This window comes from Pongo abelii, chromosome 14, assembly GCF_028885655.2.
Source record: "Pongo abelii isolate AG06213 chromosome 14, NHGRI_mPonAbe1-v2.0_pri, whole genome shotgun sequence".
Classification (NCBI taxonomy): Eukaryota; Metazoa; Chordata; class Mammalia; order Primates; family Hominidae; genus Pongo; species Pongo abelii.
The window spans coordinates 41,248,750-41,264,667 of NC_071999.2; the positions used below are offsets into that span (position 1 = coordinate 41,248,750).

Consider the following 15,918-nt stretch of genomic DNA (forward strand, 5'->3'; position numbering starts at 1 on the left):
GACCTTGTAACCAGCACAACTCCTGCATGCCTCCCATATTGTTTCCCTTTGTAAGCCCCCTGCCTTTTCCCTAGAAATTGGACATGGTTATTTTGGATGTGAATCTGGCCACTTGTCCATTATTAGTTTTGGTCAATGAAGTCACTTTCTCTCTACTGGACCTCGCTTTTGTTAATTGAACTACGCAATCAGCACTTACAATTGCTGGTTACAATTTTAGTGTCCCGTATGGTGAGTGCTGTATGCTCCAGGGCCTGAGCCTGCCAGTCTGGTTTCTATCAGGTGGGGCATAGGGCCACCTGTGAATACTAGTTGCTGATGGCTAGCTGACCCATGGCTAGGATATTAGGGAATTTTCCAGCAGCTGCCAAGAATCTTTTGTCTTAGGGATCCTCTCTTTTCTTCCTGCTATGGTGTCTGCTACCTTCAATGCTTCACTGGTGCAAAGAAAGTGACCTCTGGAGAAGCTGACAAACTTTGGAATTAGGTGCATTAGTCAGAGTGTACCCAGCCACCCTCTGCCTCTTTTGGGGTGTCGCTGGGGCTCTGCTTTATTTAAACTTGGCTGCCAGTGACACTATATGAGCATTTTATGCATTGGTTTTGTTTGTGTTTGCTGCACCCTTGGGCCTTTGCTCAGTTCTGACTCAGTTGCCTGGGGGAGCCATTTGAAACTGAAATGAGGGATTTGGGAGTCTACACAGCCCCTTAACCAGGGATTTGTTTGGAGGCACACCACCTGTTTGTCCGTGTGTGAGATCTTTGTGCACCCTGATCTCTTTCTCTCTCTCTTTCCCCTTTTTTCCAACTTCGTCATCCTGATTATCTCAGAAGCCATCTACAGCCCTACTCTTCTCAGCCAAAACCACCCTTCACTCCCTCTGGCTGGAAACAGTTTACCTTGACTGGTGACTTGAGGAAATGGGAGGGATTCATCTTACACCCTTCAGTTCTAGGGTGCTGAGGCTCTCCCTAAGAGGAGATAAACAAGAGAGGTAGGTGTACTGTGCAGTGGCTGGAAGGCTTATAAACCTCCCTTCCTTCTTTTCTCTTTCCTCTTCCTGCCCATAAAACCTGACCTCCTTTCTCCTCTCCACTCCTTCCTTTTTCTCTTTTCCTGTTGAAACCAGGAAACCAGTACTGAAGAGGAAAAACAATTTTCAACATCCTGGCCCCTGATTTTGTCATCCTCTTTGGGACTCCAGCTGATTACATATGGTGCATTTTTGTGTACATTTTAAACTGACGGGCACATTACAGCAAGAAAAATTTAGAGCTCAAATAGTTAACCTGAAGCTATAGAGTTAAGTAGAGTCTTCTAAAGCTATCTTCCCCTCTTTTCTGCCTGCTTTAAATCTGCTGTTACTAAGCTACTGGTGCTAAGACTCATTTATAATCTAACTAGAATGTAAACACTGGAAAGTTGTTTGAAACTGAAAATAAAAAAAAAAAGGGTAAAAGGGGTTTAAAAAAACTGCTATAGAGACTCCTTTACCCAAAATTTTGGTTCACAGATTTCCTTGGATTACCTATTAGGGCAAATGAAGTTTGGCCATATGAACAGGTTCCAATTTTGTCAGAAAAAGAACTTGAAGCCAGCTATCTTTTGTAGGTCTGTGAGTTTGTAATGCTGTCTCATGGCTGGAGTTCCAAGGTAAAAGCTATTAGTTAATTCTTTGCGCGTGTATGTATACATGTTTAGATATATCTATGTAATATTCATGTATTATGTTCTGTGTTGTGTCTAGCATGCTATCAAACTGGCTTATAAGTAAATGAGTACTCAGAAATTAAGTCCAAATGCTTTTCAAGTGCATGTGAATTTTTAATAAATAAAACTGGTTTTAAAATTATTGATAAAAATAGAAAGGTCTTCAGAATTGTCCACATACATTTTTGTCTAAGTGGTTTTATATTTGTATCAGTGTGTATACAAAGGTGTCAAGGGTTGACATAAAGGTTCTAAGACTTTAAACTCAACCATAAAACAGAATAATCTTTGTGTATTTTTTTTTTGACAAATAAGACTAACTTGTTAGTTCAATGAAACAGCTAAATCTTCAGACCCATCAGCAAATACATTTAATTTTAAGGTTCTTAATTAGGTGCTCACCATTTAGTGTTCAGATTTTAAAAATGGTTAATAGGGAAATAACTTTATTATTTATTTTTAATTTTTTTTTTTTTGAGATGGAGTCTCACTCTGTCGCCCAGGCTGGAGTGCAGTGGCGCAATCTCGGCTCACTGCAAGCTCCACCTCCCCAATTCACGCCATTCTTCTGCCTCAGCCTCCCGAGTAGCTGGGACGACAGGCACCCACCACCATGTCTGGCTAATTTTTCTGTATTTTTTTAGTAGAGACAGCATTTCACCATGTTAGCCACCAGGATGGTCTCGATCTTCTGACCTCATGATCCACCCGCTGCGGCCTCCCAAAGTGCTGGGATTACAGGTGTGAGCCACCGTGCCTGGCCGGGAAATAACTTTAAATAATGATTAGTTTTGTGTAATATCTCAGTTTTCAGAAGTAATCTAGATAAATTACTAAGAAATGGAAAAAGTGAATACATGTAAATGAGATAAATGCTTGTAAGTGGACTTTTTGTGTAATTTAAAATCTTAAAATTATTTTGAATTAAATAATAGATGCTCCAATCCAATAGATAATAATTTGATTTCTGTGAAATTTCCAATTAAGAAAAGATTATGATATGGGAAAACATATTTCTAAAATTGTAGAATGGTTTCATCCAGAAAATGCTAACATCTGATAAACAGTTCAGGATTTCTTGCTTCCTAAGTTTTCACTAAAATTTAAGGTTACTAAGAATTCTAATATATAATTCTGCAAGTTGTGTTCTCATTTTTTAAAAAACAGTAATTTAAGTAATTCAAAGGTTATTTAAAAGTTATTTCTAAAAGAAGGTAAAAAAAGAATCAGTGAGTAGGGGAGAGAGATATAAAGAAAGTTGTGGATACAAAAATGTATTTATAATAAAAAAGTTATAAAACAAGCAAATAATTTTACATGAGAAAGATTTTATATAGTAAATTTTTATCCTAAAATAAAATGGCTAGTTATTCAGAAAACAGAAAATTTTAGGACAAGTCAGAAAGTCTAAGCATGTAATAAATGGTCTATGTAAGTTATGATAAGATTCATAAAAGGAAAATTACAAAAGCTATTTTATATATTAAGTTGGCTATAATTAAAAGGGAATTATTTTTCATAGTCTTTCTAAGATTGATCCCCTATCTTAAAACAAGGTTTTCTTAAGGTATTACTTTTCTCTTAATAAAATTATAAGAGATTTTTAAAATTTTAGAACCTGTTTCTTTTAAAAACTTCTCAGAATCATATCTCAGAAGTTCAACTATTGCTGTCTCACTGCTTTCAGCTTTTTCTCCCCCTGAGAAGGTCTGAGATGACAGCTCTCTCCTTCAGCTTTTAAATTAGCTTCTGTAACTTTTTTCCTCTGGTTCCATTGTTGTGGCCTGATGCTAAAATGTTTTATCTTAAAGGTCTAGAAAAGCAATATTTTCCTTCAGTATAATTTGATTCTGTACTCTTGGCTTTCTTGATTTAAATTTTTCAATGTAATCAAAAAACTTCTCATGCAGTTACTAAGAACTATGTATTCCTCTGCTATACTCATAACCCTGAACACATTCTTCCTGTGTCTGATTAAATTCAAGAACATTTTTCATCAGGTTTAACTTCCAGGTTGTCTAAATAGGCTTCCTATAAGGAAAAGTAGTCACGTTGCAGGTTTTTCTTTGCCTTTCTAGTAACTGGCATAAGAAACAACATTTTACTTTTTATCAAAATAATTCATATGTTGTCTTCATTAGATTTTTAACTGCTTAGAAAAACTGAGACCTAAAAGGCTGAAAGTTGTTACATGCATGTAACCTTCTGTATTGCCTTTAAGTCTTTCAATGATCATTTTGGTTAAATTAGTAACTATTGGTTTACAATGACCTGTGGAACTGTTTTAATCAAATGTTTTGAGCCCTTTAACATTTTTGAGAAACATCTTCAAAATTGAAACCAAAATTAAGTCTCTGGCTTATTGCTGGTGTTTATCAAAGCTATAAAAGTTAATCACTGCAAGGTTACAGAATCTTTTTACAGCTTCCAGTCAAGTCATGGACTCCAGTGTCACCACCTTCAGCCCCTTAAAAAGGTCCTTATCAGGTGCTATTAACTAATCCTCGTACTATGAAGTTACAGGGCTTTGACTCCTGGGTACACATATCTCATCTAAAGAAGGCAGTGACTCCTGCCAGTATCTGACAGCAAATCTAAGTTAACCGAAGCCCCATTTATAGATCTGGGCAAAGATGACAATCATAGTAAACTACTTTCATGAGACACAGGGACACGCCTGTACCACAAAAAAATTAAGATTCACTTAATAATTTTGCCTCTATCTAAAATAATATAATTTATTCTGTGCGTAAATAGATACTAAATAATTTAAATGTTTAAATTTAGTGCCTAAATTGATACTGAATAATTTAAATGTTTAGCTACCTAGAAGTTTCCTTTCCTGTAACTGTCAGAATTAGGCAGGGCTTATGACCTTTTTGTTTGAAACACTGCTAATACTTTACAATTTTTTTTACCTCCAGAATTTGAAACTATTCAATCCCTCCAGGCCCAGGGGCTATCACAGAAGTGTATCATTGTAAGGGCCAGATTTTGAGGGATAAAATTAATTAAGACCCTCCAAATCAAGGATAGACACACAGATGCCTAAACAGCTGAACAATATGCTTGTGTTTTGTACAGCTAATTGCTACAAGTCAAGATTACAGTATTTCAATGCAGAGAATTTATAGATAACTCAACTTTATAACCTTATTTTTTGACTTTTGGTTTTTGGCTCTTATGTTGCCTAAAAGGGGTTTTAAAGATTACTGAATACCTGCTCACCTCCACTCCCATCTGGCCTAAAACGTTTAATTGGATGTAAGTCTTTGACTCTAAGTTCCTTGGCAATAGGGGTCCCACTGAGAGGCATGATGGACCAGGGGCAAGTAGCCACACCACCCCAGAACTTAAGTTAATAAAAGCTTAGCTATGGATACTACCTCTGCATACCTTGACCAAAAAAGGCGGAACTTAAAAAAAAAAAAAAAAAACTCCTAAGCTCCCCCAACAGACTGAATGTATCCACCTCTTGGCCAAAGGGAATCCCAAAGAAACCTGAAAAACTAGTTCAGGCCATTATGAGAAGTGGAGGGTTGGACATGCCACACTATACCTTCCCCCATTTTGGAGTTTAGGCACAAATGACCAGCATTAACATTAAAATAGAGATCACATAAGACTGACAAGACAGACTCTTTGTAGCAATGAGACACACACTGTTATGTTTCACTTACTAACAAAGTCTCTCAAAAGCTCAGCAAACGTGTTAATGCTGCAAAGCTTTCCCAAACTAATTTTATTCTAGAGTTTCCTGTATGAAATCTCTTATGTTAAATAAGTAAGAATTTGGACTCAACAGTTATTCCCTTATAGTCTTCTGTTATCTCTTCATATAGGTCCTCATATTTCTTGTCAGAAATATTGTCAGATCTTTCATGGTTTCAGTTGGAATTGTGGGTGGGATCATTTAAAAACCCTATTTTCTAACTGGTTATTGCTGGCATTTGTTTTTTTAAATAAACATTTATTTCATTATTGTATCCAACTATTTTCTAATTCTTTATTAATATACTAACCTTTATAATTGTATCACTTCCTCTCTAATAGCTATAACTCTTATTTCTATTTCATATTTTATTGCTTAATTAGAACTTTCAAAACTATATTGCATTTTAATAATGGCAGCAGACAGCTTTGGTATTTTTTCCCCCCAAGAATGGAAATGCCTCTACTATTTCATTGTTAAGTATTATGCTAGTTTGAGATAAATAGAAGTATTCTTTTCCTTGTTTTGAAATAAGAAAAACAAATGGAGTTTTATTTTTAAAATTTTAGCATTTACTGAGGTGATTTAAAAAATATATATTGGATTTATTAATATATTACCCACTAGCCAAAGGTATTTGGGCATAGAAACCAGCCTATAAAAGATTCAAAGGAGAAATCCAGGATGAAGATGTAAACTTGTGTGTTGTCAGTAAGTCTTCATTTTTTTTTTTTTTTTTTGGATGGAGTCTCGTTCTTGTCATCCAGGCTGGAGTGCAATGGTGCAATCTTTGCTCACTGCAACCTCCACCTCCCGGTTCAATCGATTCTCCTGCCTCAGCCTCCAGAGTAGCTGGGATTACAGGTACCCACCACCACACCTGGCTAATTTTTCTTTTGTTATTTTTAGTACAGACACAGTTTCACCATGTTGGCCAGGCTGGTCTCGAACTCCTGACCTCAGGTGATCTGCCTGCCTTGGCCTCCCAAAGTGCTGGGATTACAGGTGTGAACTGCCGCACCCGGCCTCCATTTTTTAATCTATAAAACGAAGGTAATGATATTATTTTCAAAGGGTAGTTGTGAGGCTTCAATTTTTTTAAAAAATGTACTTAAAGCTCTACACAAACACTAATTCTTCTTGCTTAAAAAAAAAGTCACATGAACATTTTCTTATCACTAAACTTTGTTGTGAAATTCAAATTAAAACATAAAACCAAATTTTCTACATATAGTTTCCTATGAATCCTAAAAGGCTTCAAGAGGTGACTTTGAGAATATAAAGCTCTTTGGAGTTGGCTTTTTACCACCTGCCTAAAAATTAATCCAGTGACAAGCAAGATCAAACAATAAGCAGATGAGAAAGTAGAAATAAAAACTACTCTTTTGAAGGCTTTTGCTGTAAATGGGGCAGGGACAGGGGATGCTAGCTGAAGGGGAAAAGTGGGGCCAAAAGAAGCCTATCATTTGTTGTTTAGATAAAATAAATTCAGCATGTTGGTCTGCTGTTAGGAATGATCCACTAGAGCAGGGAAAACAGACAGTGTAGGGAAGAGAGGGCCATCACTAGAGTGATATCGTTGAGTAGGTGCGAGTAGGTAGGATCTACTGCACAAAGGGAGGAGATAACCTGAGACAAGAATAAGGACAGATCATTCATAGAAACAAGAGGGAAGAGGATGTGCAAGGGTGCAGGTAGATGGGTAGCTCTGCTGGTAGAAACACGTAGAAGTCCTCTTCTGATTGCTTCTTTTTTTTCTTTGAAAGAGGAGGGTAAGCTCATTACCTGAGAATGTGATTGAGTGGAGAGGTGGTAGAGGTTTGAGAAGAAAGCAGAAACGGTGAAAAAATTATCTGAACAGTGAATGTATCCCTATTTGTCGCATGTGCACATATTTCCAATAATAAATTCCTTTTAAAACACCTTTAATATTGCCCCACTGCCTTCAGGATAAACGTAAATTCATTAGCATCATGCAATCTTCTTGATTTATCTCCTCATAAACTTTAATCTCATCTCCTAACGCATTCTCATTATGACTTATGTTCCATTTTTATCAATTACTTAGCATATTCCCCAAATGGCTTTATGTTTAATGCTCCTGTGGCAGACTGTATTTTCTAAAGATGACTGCCAATAATATATCCCATCCCATGTGTTGCTCTGTAATGTGACCTTAAAAGCAGTCTACCTCTCCAGTCCCTTGAATCTGTGACTATTATGACCAACAGAATACAGTGGATATAACCCTGTGCCAGTTCTGGGAGTAGCCCTTGACTGGCCTGGCAGTCTCTACTTATGTCTTTTGGAATGCTTGCTCTTGGGATACATCCTCTTGGAACCTAACCACCATGCTGTGAGAAGAAAAAGGTATAAGAGGCATTTCTGACAGGCAGCCCTAGCTGAGCTTCCAGTCAAAAGCCAGTGTCAGATGTTAGCCATGTGAATGAGTCATCACGGAATGACCAGCTCACTTGAATCTTCAGTATACCTGACTGCAACCAAACAAGAGACCCCAATCAAGAACCATCCAGGTGAACCAACCCAGTTAATCCACAGAATTATATGAGATAGTTTGTTGTTTTAAGCTCCTAAATTATAGGGTTATTTGCTATGTAGCAAAAGACAAGCAAAAGTGTTTTGAGTGTGATGTGGTAGGTGGCAGTTGTATTATCATTTACTGAAGGCATGGTAAATAGATGATCAAGGATCAAGTCACGGCTCTGCCACTCCCTGGCTATATTACCTTAGAAGTTATTTGAATTCCTGAATTTCATTCTTCCATATATGGGGATAATAATAACTACCTCACCTGACACAGTCCCTGGCTTTAAAGGAGTAAATGTTTCTGCCCTTCACCTTAGGCCTTACTTTTGGCCCACTAAGGAAAGAACTTTCTCTCCTATCATTCTGACGTTTTCTCTTTATACCCACAAACTAGCTCCTTCTTTTGAGAACTGCTACAACTTGTTGAGCCACATTTTACTAGTGGGCATAGTTACTGCATGTGTACCTGTGAGCATGCCTTCTGTTCTTCCTGTAACTGGGTACATGAGGAAGTTCCAGCTACCCTGCCAACGCAGCTATTTGATAAGTACACTTAGAACCTGCCCCCAGAGACTGAGTTATATCTAAGATATAGATATGTAGATAGAGGAAGCTACTTCAGCCTTGGGACAAAGTAGTATTCTACAACCAAGCTTTAACAAAGCATTGGGTACTTATAGAAAGTGGCATTTTATTTCCCATATGGCCACTAATCCTTTTTGTTCATGGCTCCCCAATTGAGGAAGAGTATAAATGTAGCAGGACGAGCCACAGACAAAACCCCTCAGACACCAAGTTAAAAAAGGAAAGGCTTTATTCGGCTGGGAGCATCAGCAAGACTCACATCTCAAAAAACCGAGCTCCCCAAGTAAGCAATTCCTGTCCCTCTTAAGGGCTTAGAACTCTAAGGGGGTCTGCGTGAGAGGGTCGAAATTGATTGGGCAAGCAGGGGGTATGTGACTGGGGGCTGCATGCACCGGTAATTAGAACGGAACAGAACAGGACAGAGATTTTCACAGTGCTTTTCCATACAATGTAATCTATAGATAACATAACTGTCAGGCCTCTGAGCCCAGGCCAGGCCATCGCATCCCCTGTGACTTGCACGTATACATCCAGATGGCCTAAAGTAACTGAAGATCCACAAAAGAAGTAAAAACAGCCTTAACTGATGACATTCCACCACTGTGATTTGTTCCTGCCCCACCCTAACTGATCAATGTACTTTGTAATCTCTCTCACCCTTAAGAAGGTACTTTGTAGTCTCCCCCACCCTTAAAAAGGTTCTTTGTAATTCTCCCCACCCTTGAGAATGTACTTTGTGAGATCCACCCCTGCCCGCCAGAGAACAAACCCCCTTTGACTGTAATTTTCCATTACCTTCCCAAATCCTATAAAACGGCCCCACCCCTATCTCCCTTCGCTGACTCTCTTTTCAGACTCAGCCCGCCTGCACCCAGGTGAAATAAACAGCCTTGTTGCTCACACAAAGCCTGTTTGGTGGTCTCTTCACACGGACACGCATGAAAATAACCTATTAGGTCGGGGGTCAATCTTTAACTACCAGGCCCAGGGTGTGGTGCTGGGCTGTCTGCCTGTGGATTTCATTTCTGCCTTTTAGTTTTTATTTCTTCTTTCTCTGGAAGCAGAAATTGGGCATAAGACAATATGAGGGGTGGTCTCCTCCCTTATAAATGCCCACCCTGATAACCCTAATAAACTCCTCCTGTTCTTTAGCATTCAGTTCAAGCAACGCCCATTCTGGAAAGCCTGTCTTTATTAACTCACCCGAATTCTGTTAGGCTTCCCTTCCCTAAGTTTTCATTTATCCTTACGTAGAACTTATATGACTTCTCATATCCATATTCTGGTTTGATACTTTCTCCCAATAGTCAATGAACCTCTTTAGAACAGGGAAAACAAAGGTCTTCCATTTAAAGTGTTGACATATGGCATGGTCATATCTTGCATACATTACAAATTTTAAGGATATATGAGTGTGTAGGTACACAACATCCTCCACACCAAACGCACATTCTTCCAACAACAATAGCTAAAACCTAGATATGGATTTTAAATACATCCCAAATCTAGAAGTTAAGATATAAAGAGTGTAACTTGAGGTGAATACAAAACTGGTGATATTTATTTAATAAAAAAATAATATATTGATGTCATGTAACAAAGGTTTTGCTAATTAATGAACATTTTGAACTTGAAAGGTAGAAAAATAATTAAACAGTAATAAGTTTGATATTCTGAAGTATCAGTTTTAAAGCCTCTATCATAAACTAGTATTAATGTGGCCAAAAAGCAATATTGAAACGTTGGTACTATTATTCAATATATGGAATTTAATGCATCATAGATATCCTGGTAAAATGAACAATAATTATACAGGAGTCACAAATATAAGTATTTACTTATATACCTTCATTGTCAGTATTGAGTTTGGCTTCCAGTTCTGTAATCTTGTGTCTTAGTTCAAATATTGAGAGTTGCACTGCATCCCTGTTATTTAAAATATTTTTCTTGATTATAATTCAATTAAAAATAACATCAGAAAAATAATACATAGTAACCCACTACTACTTCAGGAACAATTTACTATGATACATCATTTACTGAAGAACTGGTTAAGAAATAAGACTCAGGCAAAGGAACGCTTCCAATTAGTCAGTTCTAGGACTCAAATATGCACTAAAGCTCAAAGACTCCCAGGCAACAATTGGAAATCTTTTATTTATTTTTATTTATTTTTTTGAGACAGAATCTCGCTCTGTTGCCCAGGCTGGAGTGCAGTGGGGCAATCTCGGCTCACTGCAACCTCCGCCTCCCGGGTTCAAGCAATTCTCCTGCCTCAGCCTCCTGAGTAGCTGGGATTACAGGCATGCGCCACCAAGCCCTGCCAATTTTTTTGTATTTTTAGTAGAGACGGGGTTTCACCATATTGGCCAGGCTGGTCTCGAACTCCTAACCTTGTGATCCACCCAGCCTCGGCCTCCCAAAGTGCTGTGATTACAGGCGTGAGCCACCACGCCTGGCCCTTGGAAATCCTTTATTCTTAACTTAAATATCATCCTAAAGAAGTTAGTTATCTGGTTTTTCAGAACCAAGCAAATTAGGCACTGCACATTATTACAGAAAGGCATACCTAGGGCAATACATAACAGCTGACAAACTGAAACAAAGAGGAAAAAAAACAAACACTAATTTAAAAGGTTAGCTATTTAGGACATCAGTAAATAGAACATTATCATATGACAGGGCCATTTATTCAATAAATATTTCTGACTGCCTATTATGTTCAAGGCATTGTATTAAATACGGAAGAATTCAGTGAACAGTAAACAGAAAAATAGCAATAGCGGCAGCAAAGTTCCACTGGATGCGTATTACAAGCCAATGCTAAGTTCTTTATAGTGCATTTCATTCCGACCTGGGAACAACTGCAGGAGGTATGAGATGACTATTTGTATACCAGTCTTAGAGCTGAGAAAACTGAGGATTAAAGACGTTAATTAACTTGTCCAAGATTGCATAATTACTGAGTGACAAGAGATGGGGTTTGCATTTATGCAGGACTGTCCTCAAGTACTTGCTCTTATTCTCTACTTCCTCAGAATACACAGAACCTGTCCTCAGAACGCGTGTAGTTTGGTAGCAAAACAAGAAATAGACAGGCAATTAAAATACTGTGACTGGAGCTACAATAGAGGAAAACCCAGAACCCCATCTGGGCACAAAGGAGAGTCCAATTCTCACGGGACTTGTGGATGGAGTTGGGAGTATATCCAAAAAATACTTTAAATGTTTCAAAAATTTAACACGAAGTATGAATACTGTTTTTAAAAAGCATAAAGGAGGAGTAACAGTTTTACTAAATGTCATTTTATGAAGTTCCCCTTAAAGGGATGAAAGAAAAAAAAAACCGTATAACTAAATAAAATCTTTGGAATTTGAAGCAGAAAACCTGGATTTATGGAGACATCAAAACCAAACACAACTTTTGGCATTACAGTATATGGGCAAAATACACGCCATATGATTGGATCCTTAAGGGCAGCACATCCTACCCTGAAAGCTGCCTACTTACAATACCAAAGGCTTAGTCAAAGAGGCACGTGAATCTTTCGCATGGAAGACTTTTGGAACCCAGCCCGAAGTGCCCAGGGGGTTAATCACGGCGCCGGTCTTACAGCATCCTCAGCGGCTTCGGCCCTGAGACTCCACAGGTGAAGGCTCGGGGGGCGTGGACGGAACCCCACACTGCGCCACCCCCCGACTCACTTCTTGCGGATTTCTTCCAGCAACTGCTGTTTCAGGCGGTTGGTGCTCACACTGTCGAAGTTGTAGCTTCCCTCTTCCTCCATAGTGTCAGGCTAGAGACCTCCCGCGTCTTTCCCAACAGCACCTTAGAGCACAAGACATTAAGGGCCACCCAGAAGCGAGTACGGCAGGAGGCGGTGAACCTCAACAGCCCCCCTGTCGCACCTCCCGCGCCTGCCCGCAGAGGCACGTGGTGACGTCATAAAGCGATGCCCGCAGACGGCGGGGTGGGGCGAGGGCGGCTGGGGAGACTGGAGAAGAAACCTACTCTGTCCGGTGGAGCGACCCTGGAGAACAGCTCGAGGGATACTCCTTGCTCAAGACGCTGGGGTTAGACGTGCTCCGACTACACAGCGGAGTGTCAGGGGGCCAAGAATATCCCTCTCCTTTTTCTTCCCTCCTGCTGGCTTTGGTTGCTTTCCTAAACATTGCCCCAGGCGGCAAAGTCGGCTTCACTCTAAGCCCTTGTTAGGGAAATGCTGGATCCAAGAGTAGCTGCGCACTTCTTTGCTTCAGTTGAACAAGCACCAGAGTCGCTGATTTGGCAGTGTCGGAGCGGGAGGAACTGGTCTTAAAAAGGTACCTCCTGAACTCGGGAAGACTGCTAACCCTCCAGATTATTGTTTTGCATCTGTGTGCTGTTCATGAACATACCTCAGAGCTGCTCACTGCAACTTGAAATTTCATTATACTTTTAATCACAAAGTTTGCATCCTACCCTTGATACATCTGTGTTTCCTTGACAAAAAGAGACAAACTCTGTAAAATATTTGAAGAGATTTATTCTGAGCCAAATGAGTGACCAATGGCTGGTGACAGCCCTCAGGATATTCTGAGAACACGGGCCCAAGGTGGTCAGGGTGCAGCTTAGTTCTATACATTTTAGGGAGACATGGGACATCAATCAAATACATGTTAAAATATACACTGGTTCCATCGGGAAAGGCAGGGCAATTGGAAGGGATGGGGGACGGGGTGGCTTCCAGGTCACAGCTAGATTCAAAGATTTTCTGATTGGCAATTGGTTGAAAAGTTACTGACTAAAGACTTAGGAATGTCTTTAGAAAATAAAGGGGTTGTGGAGACCAAGGTTTTAGTGAGAATGGGATAATTGATTGGTGTGGAAAACATAATTTGGTGTCAGAAGTGTTGTGAATACATAGTTTTCCAATTGAGTTTCTGGATGAGATTCACATTTCAATTGGTAGACTGAGTATAGTACATTGTCTTCCCCAATGTGGGTGGGCCTCAGCCAATGGACTGAAGACGGAATAGAACAAAAAGGCTGACCTCCCAGGAGTAAGAGGGAGCTCCTACAGCCAAACAGCTTGAGCTGGAACACTTTTCCATCCTTGGGCTCAGACTGGGACTACACATCAGTTTGCCTGCATCTCCAGCTTGTCAACTGCAGATCCTGAGACTTCTCAGCCTTCATAATTGTAAGGGCAAATTCCTTATAATAAATCTTTTATACACACACTCCCTATTGGTTCTGTTTCTGTGAATTACCCTAATATAGGAGGTATGCTTATCAAAATTTTGTCTAGCTGTTGAGTCTGAAAGGGCAACTCACAACCAAGTAAACAGAATAGAATGAAGTGAAAAGGACTAGATTATCTGTTGACAAATCCAAATGTACAGAGGATTTCTTTTTTGAGACAGAGTCTCATCTGTCTCCCAGGCTGGAGTGCAGTGGCACAATCTCAGCTTACTGCAAACTCCACCTCCTGTGTTAAAGCAATTCTCCTGCCTCAGCCTCCCAAAGTAGCTGGGACTACAGGCACACACCACCATGCCCGTCTAAATATTTTTGTGTATTTTTAGTAGAGATGGGGTGTCATATTGCTCAGGCTGGTCTTGAACTCCTGACTTTGTGATCCACCCGCCTCTGCCTCCCAAAGTGCTGGGATTACAGGCATGAGCCACTGCACCCGGCCCAGAGGATTTCTTAAAAAGATCTGTTAGCAGGATCTCACTGTGGGAAATTAAGAGCAAAGGCAAGCAGAGAACAGGTTTGTCAACAACTACAGAAACCACAGATTTGTGTTTCTGGCAGAGATAAAGGAACTGAATTTACCCTCCTGCCCGAAACAACTAAAAAACTAAGAGGAACAAAAAAAGAACATTGAACATCAGGCAATAAGGGACAATGATCACCAAGAGATGAGACACAAATGAGGCAAGCTCCCAAATTGGCCTGGGCCTGCCAGGGTACAAAGCAGAAAGGGAGAAAACAGGCAGAGGCTGGTGGTTGCCCTAAGTTGAGGAAACAGTTTCTCTAAGAGTCTAGAGAGAACAAGGCAGCTAGACTTTGCAGGGCAGATATTGGAGGGGAGAGCTGCGCAGGTGTTCCCACACCAAACTGAGGGTTGGGCTGCTATTTCTTGTGACCCAGTAACAACATGTAGATGAACTAGGGAGGAAGAGAGTTTTTATTTCTGGAACCAGTTACAGGGAGAAGGCCTGGAAATTATAACCAGACCAACTCAAAATTACAAAGTTTTCCAGACCTTATAATACCGTCTAAGCTATATGTCTATGTGTAAGTGTGCATTCATCTATAGACATGTGGTTAACTTCTTATAATCTACAACTAAGGTCTTGAGTCCTGAAGACCTTCCTCTGGAGCCTCAGTAAATTTACTTAATCTAAATGGGTCCAGGTGCTAGGGTGATTACCCTTGTCTCCTGCTAAATCAGGGAGGTTTGGGGATTCCTTTAGACCCCCAATAAACTTGTTTAATCCTAAACGGGTCCAGCTAAGAATTCCTTCTTTTTTTTGTCATGCTTTAAGGCCTAGTTCTTGGTGGGCTTTTGTTATATTCGAGCCTTTGTATAAGGGCCTTGGTTTTTTTAGCTTTTAGTTTTTAACTTAGCCAGTCAGTCAGTACTGAAACAGTTGTTATGGAGGCCTGAGAGACCTGGCCTGCCACAAGGTACACTCTGCAGCAGAATACTGATGAATGCACACACATGGTGAAGCAAGTACTCAGGCTGGGGAAAGAACCATCACAAAGGATTAGAGGGGAAATCCTTACAGTTTACAGAGGTAGCAATAATACCTGCTACCACCCACCAGAATGGAAAACCTCTGAATTCACAGGGCATCAGGTACACAGAGGATTTTGATTTAGGAGTGGAAAAAAACACTAGCCCTAACAAGTTTAAAAGAAAGATCCAAAAGTATCCAACTGGTTCTAAGTAACTTAATCCCCTCCCAAGACAAAGCTCGACAATATTTATAGGAACACAAAACATCCAGTACCCAATAAGGTAAAATTCACAGTGTCCAACAATATCTTTAGTCTCGTTATGTTGCCCAGGCTGGTCTCAAACTCCTGGACTCGAGAGATCCACCCAACCTCAGCCTCCCAAAGTGTTGGGATTACAGGTGTGTACCTCTGCACCCAATGTAACATTGTTTTCTTAAGGTATGTTAGAACTCACCTGTAAGTCCATCTGGGGCTGATGTTTCTTTGTGGGAAGATTTTAAACTTCTTATGGAACTTGTTTAATCAGCCAAAATACTCTTAAAGAATTTGGTCAAGGGAACTGAGCCTCTTGCCCTAACAATCAGTAGGACTTACTAATTTACAATGATGACAGTGTGGGACTGGCAC

At 39.8% G+C, this 15,918-nt stretch overlaps 1 protein-coding gene and 1 long non-coding RNA gene across 9 annotated transcripts in view; one reads left to right on the forward strand and one right to left on the reverse strand.

Moving 5' to 3' along the window:
* Positions 1-12,505, reverse strand: part of CCDC169 (coiled-coil domain containing 169) — a 97,232-nt gene extending 84,727 nt beyond the window's left edge. For 4 of the 8 annotated variants that reach the window (XR_008512599.2, XM_054528918.2, XM_054528920.2 and 1 more), the window contains exons 1-2: positions 12,261-12,502; positions 10,402-10,481 (exon numbers count right to left, since the gene is read on the reverse strand). Coding sequence is in view for 6 of the 8 variants with exons in the window: in XM_054528918.2 (XP_054384893.2) it covers positions 10,402-10,481; positions 12,261-12,343 (163 nt within the window). In the remaining 2 variants the exon portion in view is untranslated. Of the gene's footprint in view, positions 1-900; positions 973-10,401; positions 10,487-12,260 lie in introns of those variants that run through there. The other 4 variants (XM_054528919.2, XM_054528916.2, XM_054528921.2 and 1 more) reach the window with 4 other exon arrangements.
* A 19-nt stretch (positions 12,506-12,524) lies between these two features.
* On the forward strand, positions 12,525-13,778 carry LOC129049487 (uncharacterized). Its single transcript, XR_008512600.2, has 2 exons — positions 12,525-12,878; positions 13,552-13,778. It is a non-coding gene; the product is annotated as an uncharacterized LOC129049487 (long non-coding RNA).
* Positions 13,779-15,918: the final 2,140 nt, after the last annotated feature.